Genomic DNA, 25,967 nt, shown 5'->3' on the forward strand with positions numbered 1-25,967 from the left:
ATTTTGTCATATGCTTATTTGCCATCCAGATCGCTTCTTTGATGGCATTTCTGTTCAAATCTTTGCCCTTTTTAAAATTGAGTTATTTTTTACTTACTAAGTTTTGAGAATTCTTTGGGTATTCTGGATACAAGTCCTTTATAAGATGTGTTTTCAAATATTTTCTTTCTGCTGTGGTTTGTCTTTCCATTTTCTTACCAGCATCTCTCAAAGAGCAAAAGTTTTTAATTACGACAAAATAAAATCACAGTAGCTATTGTGATTGAGGAAATAAATTTTTAATTTTATTTAATTTTAATGAAATTTAAATAGCCATATGTGGATAGTGGCTACCATATTGGACAGCACAGCATATTATCACCTGAATGTACTAAATGAACAATGTGTACATTTTTTATAATTTTTTTATTCTATGTTTGTTTTGCTTACATTTATTGACATGTAACTTTATGCCTGCTGAATTTAATAATAAAAATTGGGGCTTTCATTCTGTAAATCTTCTTTTTTCTTTTTTTCTATTAATTTTTATCATATTTTATTAATGTATCAGTCCATGATGTTTTAGACATTTAAAAACCTGGTCCTTCACCACAGACAGTCTGAGAAGCACTGAGCTAGACAGATGTCATAACATGGACAAAGGCCCTGTCTCCCTGGCTGGGGTATTTTTCCTTGTAAATCCACAAAGTGGCATTCTGGAGAAGGGATGATGGGGTGAAGGAGTGGGGGCCTATTTTAGATAATGTGGTCAGGGTAACCCCTCTGACATGGTGACGTTTGGGTGGGGGATAGAGCACTCCAAGTGGAGGGAAGAATAACAAAGTTTGGGGAGACTGGGGGAGGGCATGGCATGTTCCGGGAACAGAAAGGAGACCAGTGTGGCCAGATATGAGAATGGAGGGAGAGGGGTGAGAGATGAGCTGGAGAGGAAGCAAAGAGCCAGATTTTACACAGTGTTACAGACTTCCTCTCTTCCCCTCCCACATTGTAGATAAGAGTCAAGAACCACAGGCACCCGATATGTATAAACAAGTGTGTGAATATGTCTGAATAAGGGCTTTATTCAAAATGTGCTTGAAGAAACAACCAAATGTTATCTCACATTTGGCTTTGGTTGTATAGAAAGAATTATCTCTATGTTTGCAGCCCAGGAAGTGGACAATAATAACTCTCACAAGAATTTAGGGAGTGGGGTTCCCATGCCACAGATTAAGACTTTGAAGCTCAAAATGTTATGTAACTTGCCCAAATCACATGGCTAACAAGAAATAAACTCAAGCTTATGTCCTTTCCACTCTATTTGACTGCCTTTCTTCAAAATGAGCCCAAAACAGCCCTTTTACAAACCTGAAATTTTCTACATTTTAATTTGGTTTTAGTAATGATACAAATGGGCACAAAAATGTAACAATTATAGAGACTTTGCATTTATTTTGAGAATTCCTCCTCTGTCTTAGTTTCTTGAAGCCACTGTAGCAAATTAGCACAAACTTGGTGGCTGAAAATACAAAAATTTATTCTCTCACAGTTCTGGAGACCAGAAGTTCAAAATCAAGGAGTCGACAATGCCACACTCCCTGCGAAGGCTCTAGGGGACAATCTGTTGCTTGCCTCTTCCAGCTTCTAGTGGCTCCAAGTGCTCCGTGGCTCATGGCTGCATCATTCCAATCTTGGGTCACGTGGCCTCCACTTCTCTAAGTTTGTCTCTTATAAGGACACTTGTCATTGGATTTAGGGCCCACTCAGATAATCCGGGATGATTTCAACTCAAGATCCTTAATTACACATGCCAAGACCCCTTTTCCAAATAAGATCACATTCACAGGTTCTGAAGATTAGAAGGTGGATGCATCTTTTTGGGGACCACCATCAAGCCCCTCCACCTTCCCTGTGCTTCGGCCTGGAAACTCTCCCCAGGCTGTAAGCTGGACACTTGTCAGGCTGAGTTCGTCCATTTCTTTTCTCCCAGAGGCCACTGGCCTGCACTTGCCTGCTGTCTGAAAACCATTGTTTCAGACATTTTGCCCAGATTTCTAGTTATTTAAGCAGGAGGGTTGATCCAGTTCCCATTACTCCTTCGTAGCCAGGAGCAGAAGTTGCACCCAGGAGTCTAAGTTCATTGAGTGGGGAGGACTTTTCCGTCTTCTCACAGTGGCATCATCACTGCCCGTAGAAATGACTGGAGCATAGTAATCCTTCCAAGCAGTTGATGAATTAATGAACAAATGAATGAAAAGGAAGTTAACCTAAATCCTTTGTTTTTTTCTTGTTTGGGACCGAGTGGCCACGACTCTTTTTTTACCTCGGTCAGTTGGGTGAGCTCGAGCCGTCTCTCGTCAGTTGAGTCTCTGCTGGTGTCAATTGAAGTTTCTTCACCAATCCACTCTCAGCCCCTCAGTGTGGCTTTCACGGTTAATGCAAAAATCCAGCCTTGGGAAATTTGAGATTTACCTATGAAGCACATTTTGGGTAATGATTTATAAGAAGTAGGTTCTGCCTGTGTTTTAAATAAAAAGAACACAGGGCATCTTGTGGGGAGGGGCTGACGAGGGGAAGGTAAGTGAGTAGTAGTGTTGTCACAGGGAACTGAGGCCAGACAATGTGCTGATGGAAAATAAATGATGATGCACCGAGAAAATGAGAGGCAAGAGATAAGAGAGAAGCTTGCCTACTGAAGAACACAAATTATAAATTATATCAGTCCATATTAAAACACATGTGGTCATAGATGAAGAAAAATGATTTCTGCTTTCGTTTCCACATTCACACACTAATTAAATTTAAAAAGAAAACAGTTATTACCATTATCAATAGCATTTATGAGAGCATCTGCTATATGGCTGTTTGACTTTCTAAAAATCTGATTGTGTCTTGAATGAAGAGCTCTGCTAGTTTGTTTTGAATTTATTATATCAGATTTTTAGTGACAAATATAAAATAATAGACACGTGTTATAATAAGCCTAAAAATACAGAGGTAGATAAAGAACAAGTTAGAAATCTCTTACTTTAATTGCAATCCCCTGAGAACCAATATTAACAGTTTAGTGTGTATCTTTCTACATCTGCCTCAGCATTCTTATGAACATATGCAAATATATTCACATATACAGTGGGTGGTTGCTGGTTTTATAAAAATGTGAACAAATGAAATATATAACATTTTTTTTCATTTAACAATAGATTAGAAACATTCCACCAGATAAATATACATAGATTTACCTCAGATTTTTAAATCTAGAGTATGAATTTACTACCATTTGTTCAACTGCTCCCCAAATGATGTACATTCTGGCGATTTTCAGGTTTTTGCCACCACCTATCATACTGCACTAAACACCCTTGTGACTGCAGACTGTTTTAATTTTCTCATCATGGATAGCTGAGCCTTGAAATATAACCTTTCAAATGCCACTGCCTTCCCCTCATCCTCCCTGTCTTTTGGAGAACGGAGCTGAAGGGAGACTGAAGATGAGCTGTGAAAGCCAATAATTACTCCATACAGCACATGGCCAGCAGCCTCCTGCTACAATATTTACGTCCTATTCCATTGAGATGGCACTCTCTGCTCACATGACCCAAATGCAGTTCTCACTCCATCAGGAACACAGCCGAATCCACACTGCATTGGCAGCTTTGCACATGCTCCGTCTGGCCCTGTGAATCCTCACTCACCCATTGAGATTTCTTTGGGTTTAAAGCAACATTCCAGCTGCAGAAGCTCCGCGACCTCCAGTGTTTTCCTGGTCCAGATCCAAGGCAGGTGGCCCCCCACAAATACTGTTTCTTAGGGTTTGAGCTTTTCTGTGTATTTGTTTGGGGGTGGAGGATGTATAATACTTACACACAAGTATAGCTGATGCATGAGGCCATAAGAAGTAACTCTTTTCCTGGCAGGTATTACAGGAATAACATTTACCTACTTCCATTATTTGCCTTGACAACAACCTGCAGCTCTAATGCATGCTTCATTCTCAAACGGAGGTCTTGGCAAATGACGCTGTATCTGACTTTTGTGTTGACTGTAACGTGTGAGATGGTGTTTTCTCTTCTCTAGGGCCCTGGATGCTTTTTGCCATTCTGATGGTAAATGATGAGACAGGCAACCATGGATTTCAGCACTCCATCTGTCTTTGATCAGCAAAAAGGTAAAAACGCTGCTTTACTGCATCCTTTCGTTCTTTGCATCTTCAGTCCAACAGCAGGGATTTGCAGTTCTAATGGGAAAGAGAGTAGTGTGTGTGTGTGTGTGTGTGTGTGTGTGATGTGGAAAGAGGATTTCACATAGAAAACAAACCTGTTCTAAATGTTCACTTCTAATTTGATAAGCATTTGGAAGGGGAAAATAAGCTTATGGTCCGCTTGTCTTGTTAAAGTGCTCCTACATACAAATTTTAAAAACTGTTTCAAGCACACCAGCAATTGCACGTAGTATCATCTTTATTCTCATTAATTTTTTTTCAAATCTTTAAAAACATGTATTGGAGTAAGTAATATAAAAGAACAAATCATGTGTCTCTTTTCTACCTATTAACTCCATCTATTAACTATCTATTAACTCAATGTGTCATTGCTATAGTTTCATAAATATGTTTGGATTCCCTTCAGGAATAGATGTTGCCCACATTTACGCTGTCGTTGATAGACTATGTCACCAGAGGTTGTGTAATGACTTCTCACTATGTTATTATTTGCAGTGACAGGATATATCTTTCTTACTCATAATTTCCAGAGCGGAGGTAATTTTCCACATGAAAAGATTGCTATGAAAACAACCCATCCTCATTAAAAACACTTATTCGGCCATACGGTCTATGTGTGTCCATTTTGTTTATGAAGTGTGTATATATATGTACACGGAATACCTAAGTGTAATTAGGCATCTTTTCTATGTATGCTTAGGAAATTTCCCACTTTGGAAATGTAATAAATATTTTTTTTAGGATTTTTTTTTAAATATCTGACATCTAAACCACTTTCTATAGTCTTTCTAGTCTCTGAATTTTCTTCAGAATCCTAAAATCCTTTGGTCATTTACTTGTTTTGGCTACAATGTAAAAATGGTGGTGTGTGAAAGCCTCATTAAGAAAATTCATTGCTTCTTTTTTTTTCCCTTTTCCTGCTCTAGGCCACAGTGTGTTTACCACCCTTCAGGCTACATCTGGTTTCATGGGGGAATTCTCTTAGCTCAGTGCTTTCTCAAATAATAGATTGACGTTTAGATTTCTGAATAGCTATGTGTACTTGCGCATATATATGTAGTTTGATATCCACGTCCTAACTCGTTTTGAAGTGTGTGTGTATGTGCTGGTTCATGCTGCGTTTGGATATGAACACCATAGAGAAAGTGATTGCTACAGCTGTGCTCACCACCGTCCCCTCCCCTTTGTACATTTTGTATCACTGATGGCAATCAGCAAAAGCGAAAATATGCTTACATCCAAAGACCTCATATTGTTGAGCTGTGCACTCCAAAGAGGAACATGATGAGTTTATTTTTTAAGACTAATCTGAGGGAGCTGGAACTGACTGCAGAGAACTAGCCCTTCATAATGAATTCATCTGTTCCAGTGTCGTATCCTAACAGGACTGAGCCCAAAACATAGTTAAAATATTAATTTATAATATTGATTTTTGGGACCGGCCTGGTGGTGTAGTGGTTAAGTTTGCAGGCTCCACTTCAGCAGCCAGGGGTTCGTGGGTTCAGATCCTGGGCGCAGACCTACACACGGCTCATCAAGCCATGCTCTGGCAGCATCCCACATATAAAATGGAGGAAGATGGGCACAGATGTTAGCTCAGGGCCGCTCTTCCTCACCAAAAAAAAAAAAAAAAAAGAAAGACGGAAAATATTTATTTTCTGATAGCACCTTTCACGTGAGCAATTCACAGCAGTTCCTCCACGCTAGGCCTGATGCTCCCTCCTGTAAGTTAACTCTCTCCCTGCCAACTCTATCTCTATTTCTCAATCCTTTCTCTCTAGAGGTGGTTTAGTGGAAATAGCATGGGCAACATAGGTTGGAATGGCAGATCAACTACTTCTTAGCTGTGTGACCGTAGCAAGTTACCCAGCCTTTCTGGGCCTTAGTTTCCTCAGCAATAAAATGGAGGAAATGATGCTTGCCTAGCAAGGTTGTTGTGAGGATCCAAAATAATATATAAAAAGCACCTGCCACATTGCCTTATGTGCAATGAGTACTTTCAAATTGTGCCTGATTTTGCTATTGTTATTGCTCTTATAATTATTACCACCCTGGACTGTAAGTTCCTCAAATGTGAAAGACTATTCACCTGTCTATCTCCAGCTTGCACTTAGCAGTCCTCAGAATAAATGAGCGTTTAGTTAATGCTGGTTGACTGGATAACATTATTTTTCAAGACTCCAAGGTACCATTTAGACCAACCCCTAGAATAATTATTAACTAAATGTTATCTGAATGGCTCTATTATCTCACTAACCCTTCCACCTTCTTAAAAGCATGAAGGGCCATAATAGGTTTAGACCATTATGTAGATTTTTGAATACGATATTGTTGGGCAAACCACAAGATGGCTCCCTCTGGAAAAGTTGAATGTGAGGCTGTAGTAGAGGGTTTTCCATGAATTCCAATTTCTGGGGAATCGAAACTCTAGTGGCCACTGGCTTTTTATATGTAGATGTTGACAAAAGACATTACATCTGGAAGGATCTTAGAAGTCACATAACGCACTGGTTCTCAAACTTGGCCACATATAAGAATGCCCTGGACAGCTTTTGAAAATGCTGATCCCTCCATTTTACCCTTGGAGATTTCAGTTTAATTGGTGTGGAGTATAGCCTGACAAAAGCTCGCCAGGAAGTTCTAATGTAGCACAAAGATTGAAAACTACTCATCCAATCCATCCCCCTAACACCTCAGGTGGGAAAAGGGAAGCACAGAGAGGTTAAAAAATGGGTCCTTTTTATAATAATAACACACAGCTAATTAGTAATAGAGGCGACTGAGACCCAGGTGTTCTCTATCCCGAAGCAACAACAGGCAGCCTCTTCTCACGGGCAATCTCTGGCCCTAACAGCTACTCTGGGTGAGGGTAGGGCTCAAGCAGCTCTGCCTTAAGCTTACCCAGAGAATGGTTAGCATTGTGCACTTGAAAAATACGATGCATGATGACCTTCAGAGCTCAGATGAGGTGGATTTGGTGAGTCTGACCTCCAACTGCATTTTTCTCCATTTCTCTTTAGTAGAGGTAACAAGACATCCCTGTGGTAGGGACTTGGGGACAGAGGGACATTTGCTCATGTCCTGTCTCAGTCCTCTTCCCAGTTGCATGAACTTGGACAAACTGATTGATCTCCTCATCTGTAAAAGGTGGATGATACTATATATTCATGGGGTTGCTGCGAGGCCTAAAGATGGGGTTATGTGAGTGGCCAAGGAGATTAGGGCCACGTCTCTGGCCTGCTTCGTGAAATTGTGAGGGAGGAAGCCCGGGTCTTCGGAGCTCCCCACTCCTGTTTTGTGCTTTTCCATTTCACCATAGCAACCTCTCTTCCGTCCCATGTGTTCTTCCTGGCTGTCTTCCCTCTCAGAGCAGAAAGGACCCATAGTAGAATCATTTACTACAGAACACAGAGTTTCCTATTGAAGTTGAGAGATTATGTAACTGAAGATGTTTGCATTTTAAGCTTTATTTCTAATTGTGGAAAGGAAAGCTTTGCTATCCCTGAAGGAGGAACCCAGGCCTCAGAGAGAGAATGGGAGCAAGAAGTGTGGTCCCAGGAGCCTTACCCACGCCGGGCCCTGCCCAGGTTCTGTGAGGAAATGTATTGGGTGAGGCTGAGCAGTGTGTCTGTGGGCACCTGTGGGTGCTGTGGCCCACCTTCTCAGGTTTTCCTCTGGTAGAGCTGCTGAGAGAATGAGAGGAGGGCCTCAGCCCTCCTGCCCAGATCAATACGGGGCCTTGGTGGCCTAGGGCTGCCAAAACAAATTACCACAAGCCGGGTGGCTTTAAACAACAGAAACACATTCTCTCAGTTCTGGAGACCAGAGCAGGAAATTAAGATGTCAGCAGGGGGTGTGTCAGGGGAAGAACCTTTGCTTGCCTCTTCCAGTTTCCGGCTGCTTGCGGCCTCATCCTTCCAATCTCTGCCTCGTCGTCCCGTCACCGCCTCCTTACGTGTGTCTCTCTGCTGTGCGTCCGTCTCGGAATTCCCTCTGCCTCTCTCTTATAAGATACATGTGATTACATTTAGGGCCCATCCAGATAATCCAGGCTAAACGTCTACTCTCAAGATCCTTAACTTAATCTCATCTTTTGACATTTAAGGTGATATCCAGTCTTTTGCCACATAAGGTAATATTCACAGTTTCTGGGGATTAGGACGTGGATCTATCTTCAGGGCCATGAGAAGATATCAAATCCTAAGTCCTTTCTCAGGAAGTATGCAGCCTCGTGCCCGGGTTTTTGGTAAAATCCATTCTCATTTAAGCTAAAGGGAAATTTGACCTTTGGGAGGTGGGTGGAAAGGGCATCTGTTTGGTGTAGACTCTGTGCAGACGCCCTGCGTAGATTACATCTGGATAAGGGCAAATGTTTACTGAGCTCTTAGCCAAGCCGGGCTCTGTGCCAAGGACTGTACCTAGATTAGCTCCTTTAATCTTCACGTCAGCCCCACGATTATTTTCGCCCCTGTACAGATGAGGAATCTCGAAAAGGTTGTGACTTACCCAAAGTTACTTCAAGACAAAATGGCAAAGCAAAGATTCTAGCCTAAACCTGCTTGACTTCAAAACCCAGATTCTTTCTACTACAGTACTCTTCCTGGATCAACCATAAATTTTAATGAAGAAATAAGACATTAATGAAAATTCAAATGAACGAAGCGTATATTTTTATAGTCAGGCTGTTGTCTCATTGTGTGGTGGATTTTGAAACGTCCCCGCCCAATGCAGATGTGCTAGTTTTTATTTCCAACTTCTCATCCAAAATAGGAAAGCTAAACAAAAGAATTTAGAGTGCACAGATTTGCACTTTGCTGAAAAAGCAGAAGTTAAAATTCTGATGTGACAACCAGATGCCTCCAAAGGAAGAATAAGCAAATTTTGAAAGGGGTTTGGGATGAGAGCAGAGAAAAGGCAGGCAAAGGAGACAGGAAAGACAGGGAATGATTTGGGGTCAGTTGATGATTTTAGGCTGACAGACCTTGAATGAGTGCCTGGAATGAAACCCAGGAAGATTGAGGAGAATTCTGTGCTGATTCTCAGATTGATGGTCCAGATAAAGGAAGATTAGCTGGCAAATGAACAACCCACACGTTTAGAAGCAGATTGTCTGTTGCCTCTGGGAAAATGCTCAGCCTTCTCCCTCTTGGTCAGGAAAGAGGAGCAGAGGGAAAAAGAGATAGGAAAAGAGTTCTTTTTCCAATGTTCTGGCACACTCAGGACCAAGCCGAGGCAAACATGTTTGCTGGAAGCCTACCCGCCTCCCTTCTCTACCTCCTTCTTTGTTCTCCTTTCCACACACAGGAACCTCCCTCCCATCAACCACCTCCTGGGAAAGGTTGCGACAGACCAGTCCACTCCTGGCCCCTTCTATGGGCCTAGCTAGAGGGAAGGGAAGCCTTTGACTGATTTTATCCAAATTACCATTCACGGTCTTAGAAAGCCATGAAAGTGCAAGTGATTCAGTGGGTTGGGGGGTAGGGGAGTGGTCTCATTGTCAGTATTCTCTGCCACAGGACAGCCCTACTGTCCTGGGGAATGGGGCCTCTTGCCCACGTATGTATCCCAAGAAGGAGGATCCCGGAGTAGTATCCAGGGGGAATGAAGGTCCACCTGGTCAGCCAGATCTCCTGAATCAACCCTGAGATTGTGTCCCATGGCTTAGCCAGATGAATTTCAGGAGGCAAACCCTCAACTCAGCCCCTGGTCCAAAAATCAGCTGGGTCACTAGACTGAGATTTATGCTACCATCTCTATTAATGTTCAATTTCCTTAACAATTATTAAGAAACTGTGTGGGTAACTGATATCCATAGCTTTTCCCTTTGATACAACATTTCGATGCAAGGATATTTTAATGGAGCCTAAAGAAAAATCACTAAACCGCTAGCTGTTTTTATTACCAAACAAGTAGGAAACAAACGTCTCGCTCGTCCTCAAATACGGGACAAGGCGGGAAGGTGAGGATCTGGATGCACTGAGGTCTAAGGCTGGTGTAGAAGATGTGTATGGGCTAGACACTGTCCACATCCCTCCAGGAGTCCTGTGTTTAGCACACTTGTACTGCTCAGGAAGCCTGTCAATCATTCAATGCAAAGTCTTTGCTGATTCTGAGAATTCACTTATATCATGAATGATCTATATCTCATATTTTCTGATTTATCTCTTAAAATCATGATGGTTTTACCTAATATTAACTTTCAACTAAAAATAAGTTTTTGTGTTTAATAAGAGCCCTTCGTTTTTCTCTTTGTAAAACTTTAAAATGTCACTTGCTCATGGGTGAGGCTATTCTTGTTCGATTGGGTGAAGACGAAAAGGGAAGGCATTCCGGTCTACACAGGAAGTATTTCCATTTCTAAACATGTCCTCAGAATTTTAAAATATACGTATATAATGTTTAATAGCATACTCATCCTTTTTTAACTTTTAGTTTGAAAATAATTTCAAACTTAGAGAAATGTTGTAAGAATAGCATAAAGAACACTTGTATATTTTTTACCCAGATTGACCTAATGTTAACATTTTGCCCCATTTGCCTTATTGTTAGCACTTTCACCGTGTCTGTCTCTCGTTGTCTATCTTTCTGTGTCTCTCTGTCTCTCTGTATATGCGTATATGTGCATGTGTGTACTTTTATCTAATCTGTCTGCATTCCAATTTTGTTCATTGACCCAATAATGTCTTTCAGCCTGTTTTCCCCCTAGTACTTGATCTAGTCTAGGATTAGGTATTACATTTAACTCTCCTGTCTCTTTAGTCTCTTTTAATCTGGAACATTTCTGTTACTTTCTTTTTCTTTTATGACATTGACATTTTTGAAATTATAGTCTCTCTCTTTGTAATACCGAGTTCCTCCTTTTGGGTTTGTCTGACGCTCCCTCACGACTAGACTTAGATTGTGCATTCCCAGCCAGCATATCACATGGGTGGTGTATCCATTTCAGGTTATCACGAGGTTGTTAAATCCTTTAAATGGTAATTTGAGGTTACAAGTGTTGCACTATTAGATAGCAACTGGTTCTCACAGAGTTTTTAAAATACTGAGATTTTTTCCTAATTGTAAAATTAATACCACCTTCTTCAAAATAGTCAAGCAATACAAAAATGAATTCAGTATAGAAAGTGTTGTATTCCCTTAACTAGCAAGGTCTCTGTTCCTCAGTCTCTTAGCCCCAGCCTGTTCTCAGCTTCTCAGCCACCCGGACGGACCCATGTCAACTCACCCTCCGTCCTGAGCCTGGGGAGTAGCTTCGGAAGTAAAACAGAGGAGACAGGGCCAAGAATATTAACCAGCACCAATCAGAAGACGAGCAATAGCTCTGGCTTATTAAGCAGTTCCTATGTGCCAGGGACTGTGCTAAACTCTTTATTCCTATTATCTCGCTTGAACCTCAACACAACTTGAGAGATGTGTTCCATTTCAAGTCCATCTGAGATTACGCAACTTGCTCAAAGCCACACAGTCCAAGGGCAAAGCTGCCATTTTAACTTTAGCTTCTGGCCCCATGTCCTCCTCACACTCCCTTTTAACACGAAGTTATACTTTCTGAATTCTGACAGCCCACCCCATCCACCCCTTCGTGACCCCCAGCACGAGAAGGATAAGAAAGGCAATAGTGCTTAGATTTGCTCAAGCTAGGCCAGCAGGAGCCAACAGCCACCAACCACAGTGGCTCCCTGGGCTGTACTTCCATTTGCAATGAGCTCTGCCCAGTGGGCTCAACTCAGTGTGACAGCCCAACCTCTGCCAGTGTAGGGATGGATCCAGTCTCCATGGCAGCTTGCCTGCCTTTGGAGCAAAGAAGTCACCAGCATCCTAAGAAGAGGAGGAAGAGGCTAAAGGGGGTCACGCTGGAATGTGACCTGTGGAACTGATGTGATGGAAACTGGTGATTTGCAAGGTCAGAGCTTGGGTTCCATCACAGAAGCTTCTGAAGCCAGGTTCCTTATCATTTTCCTACTCAGCCCATCTGTTCTGTGCAGCAACAGGTTGATGTTTCTCCAAGAGGCAGTTCAGAAAGCTCTTGTAAACAAGGTCACACATAAACAGCAGTGGATAAGAAGAAAAAATAATTATTTTAACCTTGACATCCTATGCTTTGATTGTGGGTAACTTTGAGATCATTTCTTTGCTCTGTAACTCACCACCATAAATCAGCACACAGACTGCTATTTTTAAAAATCTTATTTTTAGGGGGCTGGCCCCGTGGCTGAGTGGTTAAGTTCGCGCGCTCCGCTGCAGGCGGCCCAGTGTTTCGTTGGTTCGAATCCTGGGCGCGGACATGGCACTGCTCATCAAACCACGCTGAGGCAGCGTCCCATATGCCACAACTAGAAGGACCCACAACGAAGAATATACAACTATGTACTGGGGGGCTTTGGGGAGAAAAAGGAAAAAATAAAAATCTTTAAAAAAAAAAATCTTATTTTTAAATAGAAATACCATATGATCCAGCTATCCCACTACTGGGTATTTATCCAAAAAACGTGAAATGAACAATTCAGGGGCCAGCCCCATGGCGCAGCAGTTAAATTCACATGTTCCACTTCGGCAGCCCAGGATTCACCAGTTCAGATCCCTGGTGCGGACATGGCACCACTTGTCAAGCCATGTTGTGGCAGGCATCCCACATATAAAGTAGAGGAGGATGGGCACAGATGTTAGTTCAGGGCCAGTCTTCCTCGGCACAAAAAGAGAGGAGGATCGGCAGCAGATGTTAGCTCAGGGCTAATCTTCCTCAAAAAAAGAAAAAAAATGTTTTGAGGGCTAGCCCCGAGGCTGAATGGTTAAGTTCATGCGCTCCACTTCGGCGGCCCAGGGTTTCACCTGTTCGAATCCTGGGCATGGACATGGCACCACTCATCAAGCCAAGCTGAGGTGGCATCCCACATGCCACAACTGGAAGAACCCACAACTAAAAATATACAACTACATACCGGTGGCTTTGGAGAGAAAACGGAAAAATAAAATCTTTAAAAAAACAAACAACACAAAGAGATTGAGATTTATGCACTCCTATGTTCATTGCAGCATTATTCACGATAGCCAAGACATGGAAGCAAGCCAAGTACCCATCTACTGATGGTTAGATAAAGATGTGGTGTATATATATATATACAATGGAATACTACTCAGCTATAAAGAAAGAGAAAATCGTCCTATTTGCAACAGCATGGATGGACCTTCAGGGCATTATGTTAAGCAAAAGAAGCCAGAGAAAGACAAACACTATATGATTTCACTCATGTGGAAGATAATCAGACACATAGATAAAGAGAGTAGATTAGTGGTTACTAGAGGGGAAGGTGTGGGGGGTGGGCAAAAGGGGTAAAGGGACTCACATGCATGATGATGGATAAAAACTAGACTATTGGTGGTGAGCACGATGCCGTCTATATAGAAACTGATATGTAATAATATACACCTGAAATTATACAGTGTTAGAAACCAATATGACCTCAATAAAATAGTTGAAAATAAATAAATACATAAATAATCACTAAGTGTTTAAAAAAAAATCTTATTTTTAAGAACCAGGAACAGAACACCTGAAATTCATCTCAATTGACACTTACCTTTCTGATTACTTAGTGCTATTCAAAAATGGTGTCCTAGAGTTTTGGCCACAACTCAGCTGACTCCATGACCACTGAATATAAAGGGGAATCCAGACGGACCCGTAGGTGTCTGGTTTCAGCTGGTCACAGCAGAAACCAATTTAAGGATGGATCCTGGAAGTGTTTTGCCTTAGAATAGTAATACTTTTAGAATTGGAAGGAAGCTCAGTGAATATGTAACCCAACTCCCTCACTTTTTCTATGTGAGAACTGAAACAGAGGGCGTGGCAGTGGTGTGGTATAATGAACTTTACGGTTCAAGTCCCAGTGCCGCTACTTACTGTGTGGCCCAGCTGCTTACCATCTCTATACCTCACTTCCCTGCCTTGTAAATTAAGATGGTGCTACCACAAAGGATCGCTTATAAGGACTGAATTAATGAATACATACAAAGCACCTGACCCATAGTGCTAGTGGTGGTTACAGGATTGTTATAAAGATGGTTACACCAATCTTCAGAGGATTGTTATAAAGATTTAATGAAGTGATCCATACAAAGCAGTTGGAACCATGCCTGACTTAGCAAGTGCTAGTGAGTCTATAAATGACTACCTAAGCTCACAAGGACAGCTGGTCTTCCCAGGTCAAGGGAACACCTGCCGCTCGAGCTGGCTCCTCCTCTGTTATGAATTCTTGTCATGGCACCACGGTTTTATTTGGAAACTGGAAAGGGCAGAATTTACCTGAGCAGGAAAAGCACATTGGAAGGGAGTGAATTGTCCAGGGAAGCTCCTAGGCCTGGAGCGCGTCTACTTTCCCTTTCCTCCGTTTCTGTGCGCTAACCCGAGTCTGCGACTTGCCTTCTAGATAAAACTCTTTTCTTTGCTCAAAAGCCAGCCTACCTGTTAGCTTCCACTTTCCTAGCCGGTACCAGGCAGGCTTCTGGCCTCTCCACGCTGTTCTAGGAATCTACCTAGTTTTGAGGCAGAACCTCACTTTTAAAATTATTATAGTTTCATAATGTTTTACTATGGAGAAAGGAAACCTCCTTCAATACTCCTTTTTTTAAAAAAATTTTACTGGATATTCTTACCCATTCTTTGTTTCCTCTTCTTGTTTGTTTCTGCTTTTGGAGTGATAATATATTCACACACTTTCACGGTGTAAAACACTGTACAATGAAAACTCTCTCCCCTCACCCCTTCCAGCCACCCAGTTCCCATCGCTGGAAACAAAACTGCTTAAGCAATTTCTTATGCATTCTTCCAGAGACAGTCTATGTATAGATAAGCAAATACTTAAATATATTCTCTTTTTCTTCTTTAAAGTATAAAGTTATACATTCTTTTTACAAATGAAAGTTAATATAATTTTCCTGAGAAACCCCCTCCCCCTCAAAAATTGTTGGAACTTTGATTGAAATGACATTCAACTTAGAAATTAATCTATGTAGTAACATAAATTGGTTATACTATTTAGTCTTCCTATCTGGAAACATGGTATGTATCTTGCTGATTTCAACTCTTCTGTTATATGCCTCAGTAAAGTGCTTTAGCTTTCCTCATTTAGATTCTGAATATTTATTCTTGAGTATTTTATATTTTCCTTATAATGTCATTTTCCTCCTTATACTATTTAACATAAAAGAACTAATTTTATATTTATTTTTAAATCAGACTAAGTTAATCAAATCTTATTAATTCTAATGGTTCTGTGGTTAATTCTCTTGTACCCTCCTGGTCAGATGAACTAGTTTCAAATCCTGCTCTGCCACTTAATAGCTGTGCAGCTTTTTGGAAATTATTAAACCTCTCTGTGCTTCAGTTTCCTCATCTATAAATAAGGATAAAGATACTACCTACTTCATAAAATAAATAGCCTAATTCAAATGAAACTGTTAGGACAGTGCAAGAACATGTCACCTGTAAAAGTTAACTATTATTAAATTATGATAATTTTGCTCTTTCTTTATGATTATTCTCTCATTTCTTTTTTGCTTCAAATCTTATTACATTAGATAAAGTTTGTCTTATTTCTTTCTCTATTGTTCCACTACTAGGTGTGATGTTTGCAATTGATTAGAAATAAATTTACTTAATCATATTAAAAGTATAATTTTTTATTATTAGGTGTTAAGCATTTTTTTAGGAATGGATATCAAATTTTATCAAATGTCTTTCTATTCTTTTCTCGTATAATCATATATATCCCCTTTGTTCTATTGTCGTGATATATTTTATTAATGGATATCCCCAAATCAAAACATCCTTGTGACCTGGTGCGTTTCATTTAAAACTTAGAATTCTGTGTTCACAAATTGAACATGTCTATAGGTCCCTCTGTGTGTGTATGTGTGTGTGTCTTTACAATTTATGCTAGCCTTTGAAAATAATTTAGAAAAACTTCACTCTTTTCCCATGCTTTTTAAAGAACATTTTTAAAGAATTCACTCCACCTCCCTTTAGAATCTTTATGCTATTACCACTGACTTTAATTCTGCCTGGAGTACAACCAACTCTTCACAGATGTGTTTCCAATTTTGGATTCGTGTGTAAATTTTGTTTTTGCTACAAATGAGTATAAACTCTCACACAGTGATGTCTGTCAGGCAGAATGCTGAGTCACACAGCTTGTGCAACAGAGTGGAGAGTGGGGTACAGGCTGCTGTGAGTAAGAGAGAATGGAATGTGGAATGTCCGTCCAGCACCAAAGAAAGGTCACAGGTTCACTGGAATAGGTGAGGGCTTTGCTCCCAGAGCGAACAGGTAGTTATAGACAACAGTACACCTGGTCAGAGCGGGGACTCTGAGGCCTACGGCCTGCAGCCTTATCTGAGTTTCACCACTTACTGCCCATGTGAGTTTGGGTAAGCTCACTTTCTCGCCCTCAGTTTCCCCATCCCTAAGATAGGAATAATTCTAGAACCTACCTGATAGAATTAAATGAGTTGATTTATGGAAGGGCTTAGCACAGTGCCCAGTGCATAGTAAGCATGATGTTAAGTGTTGATTATCATACCGATTGTTATTCAGACAGTGACATGGGGCTGAAGAGACCCCCATAAACCATGCAGTAACAGTGGACACTTTCATAGCTGCTGGGAGACACTGTGGTGCCGTGGAAGTGATTGTGTGGCAGTTTTTGCTAACTTTAGGGTTGTTCTGAGCCTTTTAATTCCTTCAAATGTGCTACTAAAAATTCCAGAAGTTGAAAGTGTGCAGGAGACACCAAAAAGCTAAGGACCTTGACTGTGGACTGACCACAAGACTCTCTGGAATGTGACTGAGGTGCCCTTTGGCTGCATCCGCAAGTTCATGAGTACACCACTGCAGAGAGGGTAGTTCTGGGGTCCCTGCTCCTCAAGCCACAGTGTCAGGGAACGGGTTGTAGGAGGAGCCACCCCTATAGTGTTCATAATGATTTAGTATATGATGAGGTTGCCATTGAAAATTAGCAATGGGCTATTTTGAAAAAAATTGTGGATACAAAACTAAGTTTAAAAATTCCATGTTATGGACAGCTAATCTTCAACAAAGGAGCAGAGGGCCTACAATGGAGAAAAGAAAGTCTCTTCAACAAATGGTGCTGGGAAAACTGGACAGCCACATGCAAAAGATTGAAAATTGACCATTCTTTTTCACCACACACCAAAATAAACTCAAAATGGATCAAAGACCTAAAGATTAGGCCTGAAACAATAAGTCTTCTGGAAGAGAATATAGGCAGTACACTCTTTGACATCAGTTTCAAAAGAATCTTTTCGGACACTATAACTCCTCAGTTGAGGGAAACAATAGAAAGAATAAACAAATGGGACTTCATCAGACTAAAGAGCTTCTTTAAGGCAAGGGAAAACAGGATTGAAACAAAAAAACAGCTCACTAATTGGGAAAAAATATTTACAAGCCACTTATCCGACAAAGGGTTAATCTCCATAATATACAAAGAACTCACACGGCTTAACAACAAACAAACAAACAACCCGATCAAAAAATGGGCAGAGGACATGAACAGACATTTCTCGAAAGAAGATATGAATATGGCCAATAGACACATGAAAAGATGTTCATCATCGCTAATCATCAGGGAAATGCAAATCAAAACTACACTAAGATATCACCTTACACCCGTTAGATTGGCAAAAACATCCAAAACCAAGAGCAACAAATGTTGGAGAGGTTGTGGAGAAAAAGGAACCCTCATACACTGTTGGTGGGAATGCAAACTGGTACAGCCACTATGGAAAACAGTATGGAGATTTCTCAAAAAGTTAAAAATAGAAATACCCTATGACTCAGCCATCCCATTACTGGGTATCTATCCTAAGAACCTGAAATCAGAAATCCCAAGAGTCCCTAGCACCTCTATGTTCATCGCAGCATTATTTACAATAGCCAAGACGAGGAACCAACCTACATGCCCAGAAACTGATGACTGGATAAAGAAGATATGGTATATATACACAATGGAATACTACTCAGCCATAAAAAAAGACAAAATTGGCCCATTCACAGCAACGTGGATGGACCTTGAGGGTATTATGTTAAGCGAAATAAGCCAGACAGAGAAAGACGAACTCTATATGACTCCACTCATAGGTGGAAGTTAGTATATTGACAAGGAGATCTGATCGGTGGTTACCAGGGAAAAGGGGGGGTGGGGGGAGGGCACAAAGGGGGAAGTGGTGTACCCACAACATGACTAACCAAAATGTACAACTGAAATCTCACAAGGTTGTAATCTATCATAACATTAATAAAAAGAAAAATTCCATATTAGTTATAGTTAAATGTTAACAAATAAATAAGTATAAGGTTCCACAGGGATGACTTTTCTAGTCATAAAAACAATGAAATAAATTTTTTAAATGCAATATCTATAGATTTGACTATACGAACACTAAAAATGTATTTTCCAAAAACAAACTGAGAACTGAAGTGGCCAGGAGAGAAAAGTCGCTGCAGCATAGATAACAGATGAAAAGTTAAGTGTGCGTACTGCATATAGAGCTCTTTTAAATCAGTTAGATAAGAAAAAGACCTTCACTAATAAGATATAAAAGAAACTCATAAATGATTCATAAAATGGCCATAAACGTATGAAAAAAGTTCTCTCTCAGGAACAATAAAAGAAATGGCCATTGGAAACGATATGCTATTCACCTTCTTTCACATCAGCATTAATTTTTTTTTTTTCCTGAGGAAGATTTGCCCTGAGCTAACATCTGTTGCCAGTCTTCCTCTTTTTGTATGTGAGCTGCTGCCACAGCATGGCCACTGACAGATGAGTGGTGTAGGTCCACACCCTGGAACCAAACCCAGTCTGCTGGAGCGGTGTGCACCGAATTTAACCACTAGGCAACTGGGGCTGGCCCAGCATTAATTTTTTAAAAACAATAATCACAGTGTCATTAAGAATAGGGTGAAATGTTTGCTCTCCAGCCCTGCTTGGGGCAGATGTCTTGGTTCAACCTTTCTGGAGGGCGATTTGACAGAGTCAAATCCATTGATTCCCAAGTTCACTTCTAGGAATGTGCCCAAAGGAAATAATCAAAGATACACAAAAGACATATATGCAAGAATCTTATAGCAATAGTTGGAATAACAACAGATCTTCTAATTCCCCCAAAAAGAGAAATGATTTAAATGTCCAATAATACAAAAATTGATGAAATTAGTTCTGTTAAGTTTAGTCAATAGGACTTAATGCCGCATTTTATAAACAACATTTTTAGATCTTACCTTATGATATGGGAAAATATTTATGATCTAATACTAAGTGAAAAGGAGCAAAAATCAAAATTATATATATAGCATGATCTTATTTTTGTAAAGAACAAATATATATGTATAACTCCAGTGCTATGCTCAGAACTATTAGCCTTGGCTGTTACAATCTTAAAACATCTCTATACCTTCAGATCAGTAGGGATTACCCCATCCTTGCTGCACAGACCATTCTCCAGGAACACACACGCTACCCACAATCTAGCAGCTCAAAAGTTTTCCACCCCACTCCAGCTGTTGTTAGGTCTGCCTCCATTCTGATGGGGGCCTTGACAAGCCAGTTGTTGGATCGTTTTAGTGTTATCCTTGACTTGGTCCTTTACTGTGGACGGGGAATTTGGAGTGGGGAGTGGGACAAAGATCCGCTTAATAAGTGAGCAATAAAATGGCTTTAGTGTTAGCCAAACTCATACTAGATCTCAGAAAATTTTAGTCACCCTCTTCAGCTTCCATCACTGTATTCCAATCCATAGAAAGACCACAATGTGGGCAATCCGGGATTTGTATCACTAGCTGGGTCAGCTAGTCCTGCCCCCGCAGCAGCCACTGCCCCCAAGCTTCAGCCACAGGCATGAGGCCTCTGTCGTAATCCCTGAGGGTGCTACCCACCTCAGGCTGTAGCACCTTCCAGAATTTTCCCCTGCCTGTTCTTTGCCTCCTAGCCTTGAGGCTGTTTGGACTTTTTAACCTCTTTCCTTGCTCTTGGGAACATACCTTCTCTATTATACGGAGAGTGTGTTGAGTTATCACGAATTCCACCATGTCCATTTTGGGTGCAGGAGACAGTTCAGATTTTGAGCAGGAAGACGGAAAGGGCAGAGGCTCATGACTGCACACTCCGAGGCAACCGGATCCTTCAGGCTTCCAAGCCTCACCTCCTGCCAGCGCTTCTCCCCACTCCCGCATTCCGTTATACAGCCGGCGGAGGGGAAACGGAGGCTCCAGGAAAGAAGCTGGGTGGGAAGCAAGCCCATCCAGCCTCAGAAATCAAGTACACACAACACACCAACATTTTAATGGTGATTACCTTTGAGTATATATTTTCTTCTTCTTATCTGTATTGTCATAATTTTTATAATTCGTGAGTATTATAAGTAAAATAACATATAAAATGACAGATGAATTGAATCACAACATCTGGGGATAGCACTCAGGCATCAGTTGTTTTAAGCTCCCAAGGTGATGCTAATGCATAGCCGGTGTTGAGATGCAGGGATGTAGTCAACCTCTCATTTTACAAAATAGACAGCTGAACCCAGAGTGGTTCACAGTAACGCTCTGGGCCAATATGTTTGTTGTTCAAAAAGTGAGTTCTTTATGAGATTCAGATTTAACTGAGAAGTCAAATCTCTTAGTCATTTCTATTGTCACTCTTTTAGACCTCACAATATTACATGCCCAGAGCCCTGATCAGGTGGTTTAAATCAGCCTTACTTAAATCATATATCCATAACATATGAGAGTTGAGAGAAGCTGTTCACTTGCTTCAACTCTGCTTAAAATGCTAGTGATATGCCTCATAAAATTCCAGAAGACGGGGCCGGCCCCGTAGCCAAGTGGTTAAGCTCACGCGCTCCGCTTCAGCGGCCCAGGGTTTCGCCAGTTCCGATCCTGGGCACGAACATGGCACCACTCATGAGGACACACTGAAGCGGCGTCCCACATGCCACAACTAGAAGGACCCACAACTAAAATATGCAACTATGTACTTGGGGGATTTGGGGAGAAAAGGCAGAAAAAAAAAAGAATATTGGCAACAGTTGTTAGCTGAGGTGACAATCTTTTAAAAAAAAAAAATTCCAGATGACTCCTTCTTCCATTACTTCTCCTAACACTTTTCCCAAGGATTATGGAGAAGAAACCTCTTCAATTTGCCAATTGGATAAGAATATGTTAATTAAATCAATAAACATATTTGTCAAGTATCTACAACATATCTAACACTACTCTAGCTTCTACTATCTGATGTTCAGGGTTTTGGGGTTTGTTCTGTAAAAAAGCAAAGCCATACTGCCAAAATTCTAGTGGGGTCACGTGAAGGGTGATTATTCACTAGGTTGGGTTTTATTCTGTACCGTTTATAAAGCAACAACGAAGCCAAGGCAGGAACCCAGCAACAACCCCAGTTGCCTTCAAGCATATTTAGGAACCCATGAGACAGTCATTTATGAACTGCTGTCAATCTGTGACTGTGAACAGAAAGCACACATGGACACATTTCAGGATCAGTGCAATTTTAAAGAAAAGTTAAAGAAAGAAGAGATTATGTCCAATCTGGGAATGAATTATTGATAGAGAGAAAGCAAAGTCAAGACAGCAAGGACATCCACGGAAGGGCAGCTGGCAGATTGTGACAGCAACAGGGCTTCAGGAGCAATGAAAAGCTAAAGGACCACACAAAGATAGACTCAATCAGTCTCTGATGCCTCAACCAACCACCCCAATTACATTTATTTCCTTAAACTATTTTCAGAAGATCAAGGCATTAGTAATGGGCAGTTTTACGAGTGGCCACAGTAGAGGGCCACAAGGACGATGTCTTTTAAAGAACCCAAGAAAGACCCCCTTCTCCAAATTCCTCCAGCCCAATAGCCATTGTTCATCAACAATAGTTGATTCATTATTTGGTTCTCCAGAGACATGAGAAAGACACATAGACTATCAATCATGAAAGAAACCTTAGAGGTCAACCTTCTACTCAGTACAGGTTATCTCCTCAAGAGCATGCTGAGATATGTTTGGTCAGAACCTGTTTAAACATGGGTAGTGATGAAGAGCACACTGGCTCGCAAGGTAACCCCTTCTAGTTTGGAATAGCTCTAGTCATTTAAAAGTTTTATTTATTCCAATTTCTGCCCATCAGAATGAGTGCTGCCCTCTGGAACTACAGAAAAGAAGTCGAAACTCACTTCTAACTTTCCCAATATTTGAAAACAGCTGTCATGTCCCACTGAGTTTGCTCTTCTCCAAACTAAACAAACTCTGCTTCTTTACATATTCCTTACCTTCTGGAGTCCCAACAAAATGGCAAATAAACTGCAAACAACTTGTCATTTCTGGAAAATGAAAGAGGCGAGTGGAGTAAAACATTTGATTCAGAAGAAAGCAAGGGAGATTGGAGGAAAGGTGGTCAAAATAACAATACTTGGCTTGCTTTTCAACTTCCAAAGACCAGGTAGGCCAGCACAATCCTTCATAAAATCCACGTAAGATTTATACCTGCCTAATTGCCAAGGAAATTCTTGACACAATATTTTAATATCAAGGAAATTTCCACAAGATTCCAATGGGTGAGAAAACCCATTGAATACGCATGCTACATCAGTCAATCCATTTATGACACACATACTAAAGGCCCTATGCATTAAAGATTGAGATCTTACTTTTTAAGAATTAGTAGTATTAAAATGAAAGTACATTCTGCGAAAATGCCTTCTAGAGAGGCATCATTACTGCAGTTCAACACAGACATGCTGCTTAAAACAGCAAATTCCCTTTCCCAGCACCACCCCCACCTCCCCGAACCCCTAGCCAATAGAGATGCTAATCATGAAATGGCACTCGGGTCAGAAGACTCACCCCTGAGGAACACAGTAATGCTGAGATTCAAAGAAATGCAACATGTGTTGCATCACAATTCTGGTTATGAAGAAAGATCTGATTGTGGTGAGATATTTACTCCTGAGATAATATTGTTGCAAGACTTCCTCCCCACAGAATGAAATCCCTTCTTTTCCACTCCTACAGCATGAAGGAGACTTTGAGTATTTATTCTCTCAGCTGGTACATGCAGAAATCTTGAATCTATTTTTCTCTTTAAAATGTTAGGAGGAAAACTTTTTCCTCCTCCCGTATGACTGGCACGTTATAAAACACTCTTAAAGCCTCAGCCAATACACCCTAAGGGACTAGAGGGGAAAATAGGAGTGATAGCAAAACGTTTGAGCTCACAAAACCTCTACAGCCTGCTGAGCAAGGCAGAGGGTCTCATTATGGAAAAGAAGACAGAGGGTCCCACCTATGTCACAGTAGTGATATTGATAACTGACATGCTCTGAATACTTTGTGCCGGGCATTGCTCTAAGCACTTTACATGGATCAATTCATTTAGCTCTCAACAGCCCTAGGAGGTAAATACTATTCTTATCCCATTTGACAAGTGAAGAATGAGAATAGAGAGGTTAAGCAACTCGCCCAAGTCACACAGCTAGCAGGTAAGTGGTAGTGCCAGCAATCAAACTCTGGAGGCTGGGTCTCTGTGCCTATGCGCTTACCATTTTTCTATATTGCCTCCCTGTGTGAATGCTATGTGTCACACGATGTATGTGATGAGTCACATGAAACTAATTTTGTTTCAAGACCAGCCATCTGTATCAATGAACTTAAACTTGTTCCTGCACAGCCAGAGTGTTCCAGACTGGCTTTTAGTTCTACCCGGCAGAACTGGCACCATCCTGGTTCAGGGCCGAGGTCAAGGCCCACAGAGACTCTTTATCACCAGTGGGTGGCAATATTGTTACATGGAGCCGTTGGGGTACAGTGAAGGTCTGGCACCCTCCGTAAAAGTGGAAAGGCTGCCTTATGGATAGGTCATTCCAGGCAACCCCCAAAATGCAATTTCTCTACCATCCGCAAAGCATCCAGGATCATACTGCCAGAATCGAGAGGAATCTGAATCAGGAGAACACCCAGGAAATGATTCCTCGAAGTGATTCTTCCTCTGTCCTGCCACAATATCCCTAGTATAGCTCAGTCATAAATTACACATGTGACTTCCTGCTAAGGCGTGTCTTTCTTAGGGACAGAAACTCTATAGCCTTTATACTTGCAATTTCAGTCGCCTGTGGGAGATGTTGAGTAAATGGATGAGTAGTTAAATTTCAGTTCCTCAGAGGCAGTCAGTCCCACGCCGTGGAACAATGTAAGAAAGATCTGCAGAGCCCTCTGTAGTTGACCAAACTGAATCCAGACTTCATGGGGGACTGACTCTAGGGTGGGTTCAGCCAGCCAAGGATCGTCAGAATAGAATGAACCAGAGAAAGCCTCTCAAGACCATGATGGTCCGGGCTCTGGCAACTGCAATATGATCTATCCTTACATTGACCTGGCCCTTCCACAAGGCAGTCGCAGCTTAAGCAGAACAAGCGTCAAGCTGACCTCTGGGTAACTTCAACAAAGTGGTCCCAGGAACTGATGCAGTCAAGGGCTTTCCCTAGAAAATAACCCGAGGATAGAGTGACTATATGAAACCCTAGAAGAGGAACCTGCATTTGTATAAAATGTGAGAAGCTCTGAGGAAGGTCTTCTACTCCAAAGCATTTCTAGTTTCGTGTCATACGTCTGAAATCCTACTATTAAAGAGCTAGGCCCTCGGGATTAGGTAGATAATTTATGACACATCCAGACATCTGCTAGGGGTTTTAACCATGAAAAATAAGGCAAATAGATGATTTCAAGAATGTCTATCCTTCTAATTTTTAGGTAAAAAGTAATTAAAAATTTAAAATATTGTAGCTTTTTAAAAAAAATCTAGGTTATTTATAAAAGTCAGAATTAGAAAAATATATTTTTTCTTTTTCAGAACTCTGTCAAATATTAAGGACTTGTTTTCTCAGTTAGGAGCACACTAAGCTCTCTATCCTTTTAGTAATAGCATATTAATGTAAGGCTAGTGAGACACACTCCTCTCTCACCACTGAAGGAAAAAAAAACAGTTTACTTTGATGGTTATAAAAAAATATTAATTCATTGTAGAGGATTTTGAAAATATTGAAAGTTCTAAAAAAATCAGAGATCATCTCTATTGACTTTTTCATGCATGTTCTTCTAGTCTTATACATATCTCATATATATACATATACATACATGATTTTTATAAAATATAATCTACCTCTGTTCACATGCTTCTTTCTTCCTATTTCTTTATGTCTCTTTTCCATTTTCTCTACTTTCAGTCTTTTTCCCTTGTGTAAATTCTGGAATTTTTCTTTATGTGCTTATACATAAGTCTGTTTAATTTTCACAAAGTTAGAGAGGCAAGAACCATTCAAACCTTGATCCTCCCCTAAGCTGAATGGAAAGAAAGATAGATAGGTGGTAAATAGATAGATGGTAAGTATATAGATGATACTAGATAGATATGTAGATAGACAGACAGACAGATAGATGCATAAGGAAAGAAGGAAGGAGAGAAGGAAACATTTGTGTATTGTTTGTTTATGTAGATCTTCCACATATCTTAAATGGTTCTGTGAGCTTTGGTAGACAAAATTTTTCTTACCTCATTTTAGATTCCGCAGGGACCATCAGTCACCCTCCTGGAGCTGTTGTTTCTACATCCCTCTTCCTCATTTCCATGGAAATTCTTTGTGTAGTCTTAAGTTTAGGCCTAGTTATTTGCATTGACCATAACTTAAATGG

General features: G+C 40.8%; 1 protein-coding gene across 2 annotated transcripts in view; it reads left to right on the plus strand.

Annotated features, from left to right (window-relative positions):
- Positions 1-3,637: 3,637 nt before the first annotated feature.
- ANKRD55 (ankyrin repeat domain 55) overlaps positions 3,638-25,967 on the plus strand; it is a 96,869-nt gene continuing 74,539 nt past the window's right edge. The window contains exons 1-2 of one of the 2 annotated variants that reach the window (XM_070519643.1): positions 3,638-3,758; positions 4,057-4,147. In XM_070519643.1, the coding sequence (XP_070375744.1) occupies positions 4,090-4,147 (58 nt within the window). In that variant the 5' untranslated portion in view covers positions 3,638-3,758; positions 4,057-4,089. Of the gene's footprint in view, positions 3,759-4,027; positions 4,148-25,967 lie in introns of those variants that run through there. The other variant, XM_014860370.3, reaches the window with a different exon arrangement.

Source organism: Equus asinus, chromosome 10, assembly GCF_041296235.1.
Source record: "Equus asinus isolate D_3611 breed Donkey chromosome 10, EquAss-T2T_v2, whole genome shotgun sequence".
NCBI classification, from domain to species: Eukaryota; Metazoa; Chordata; class Mammalia; order Perissodactyla; family Equidae; genus Equus; species Equus asinus.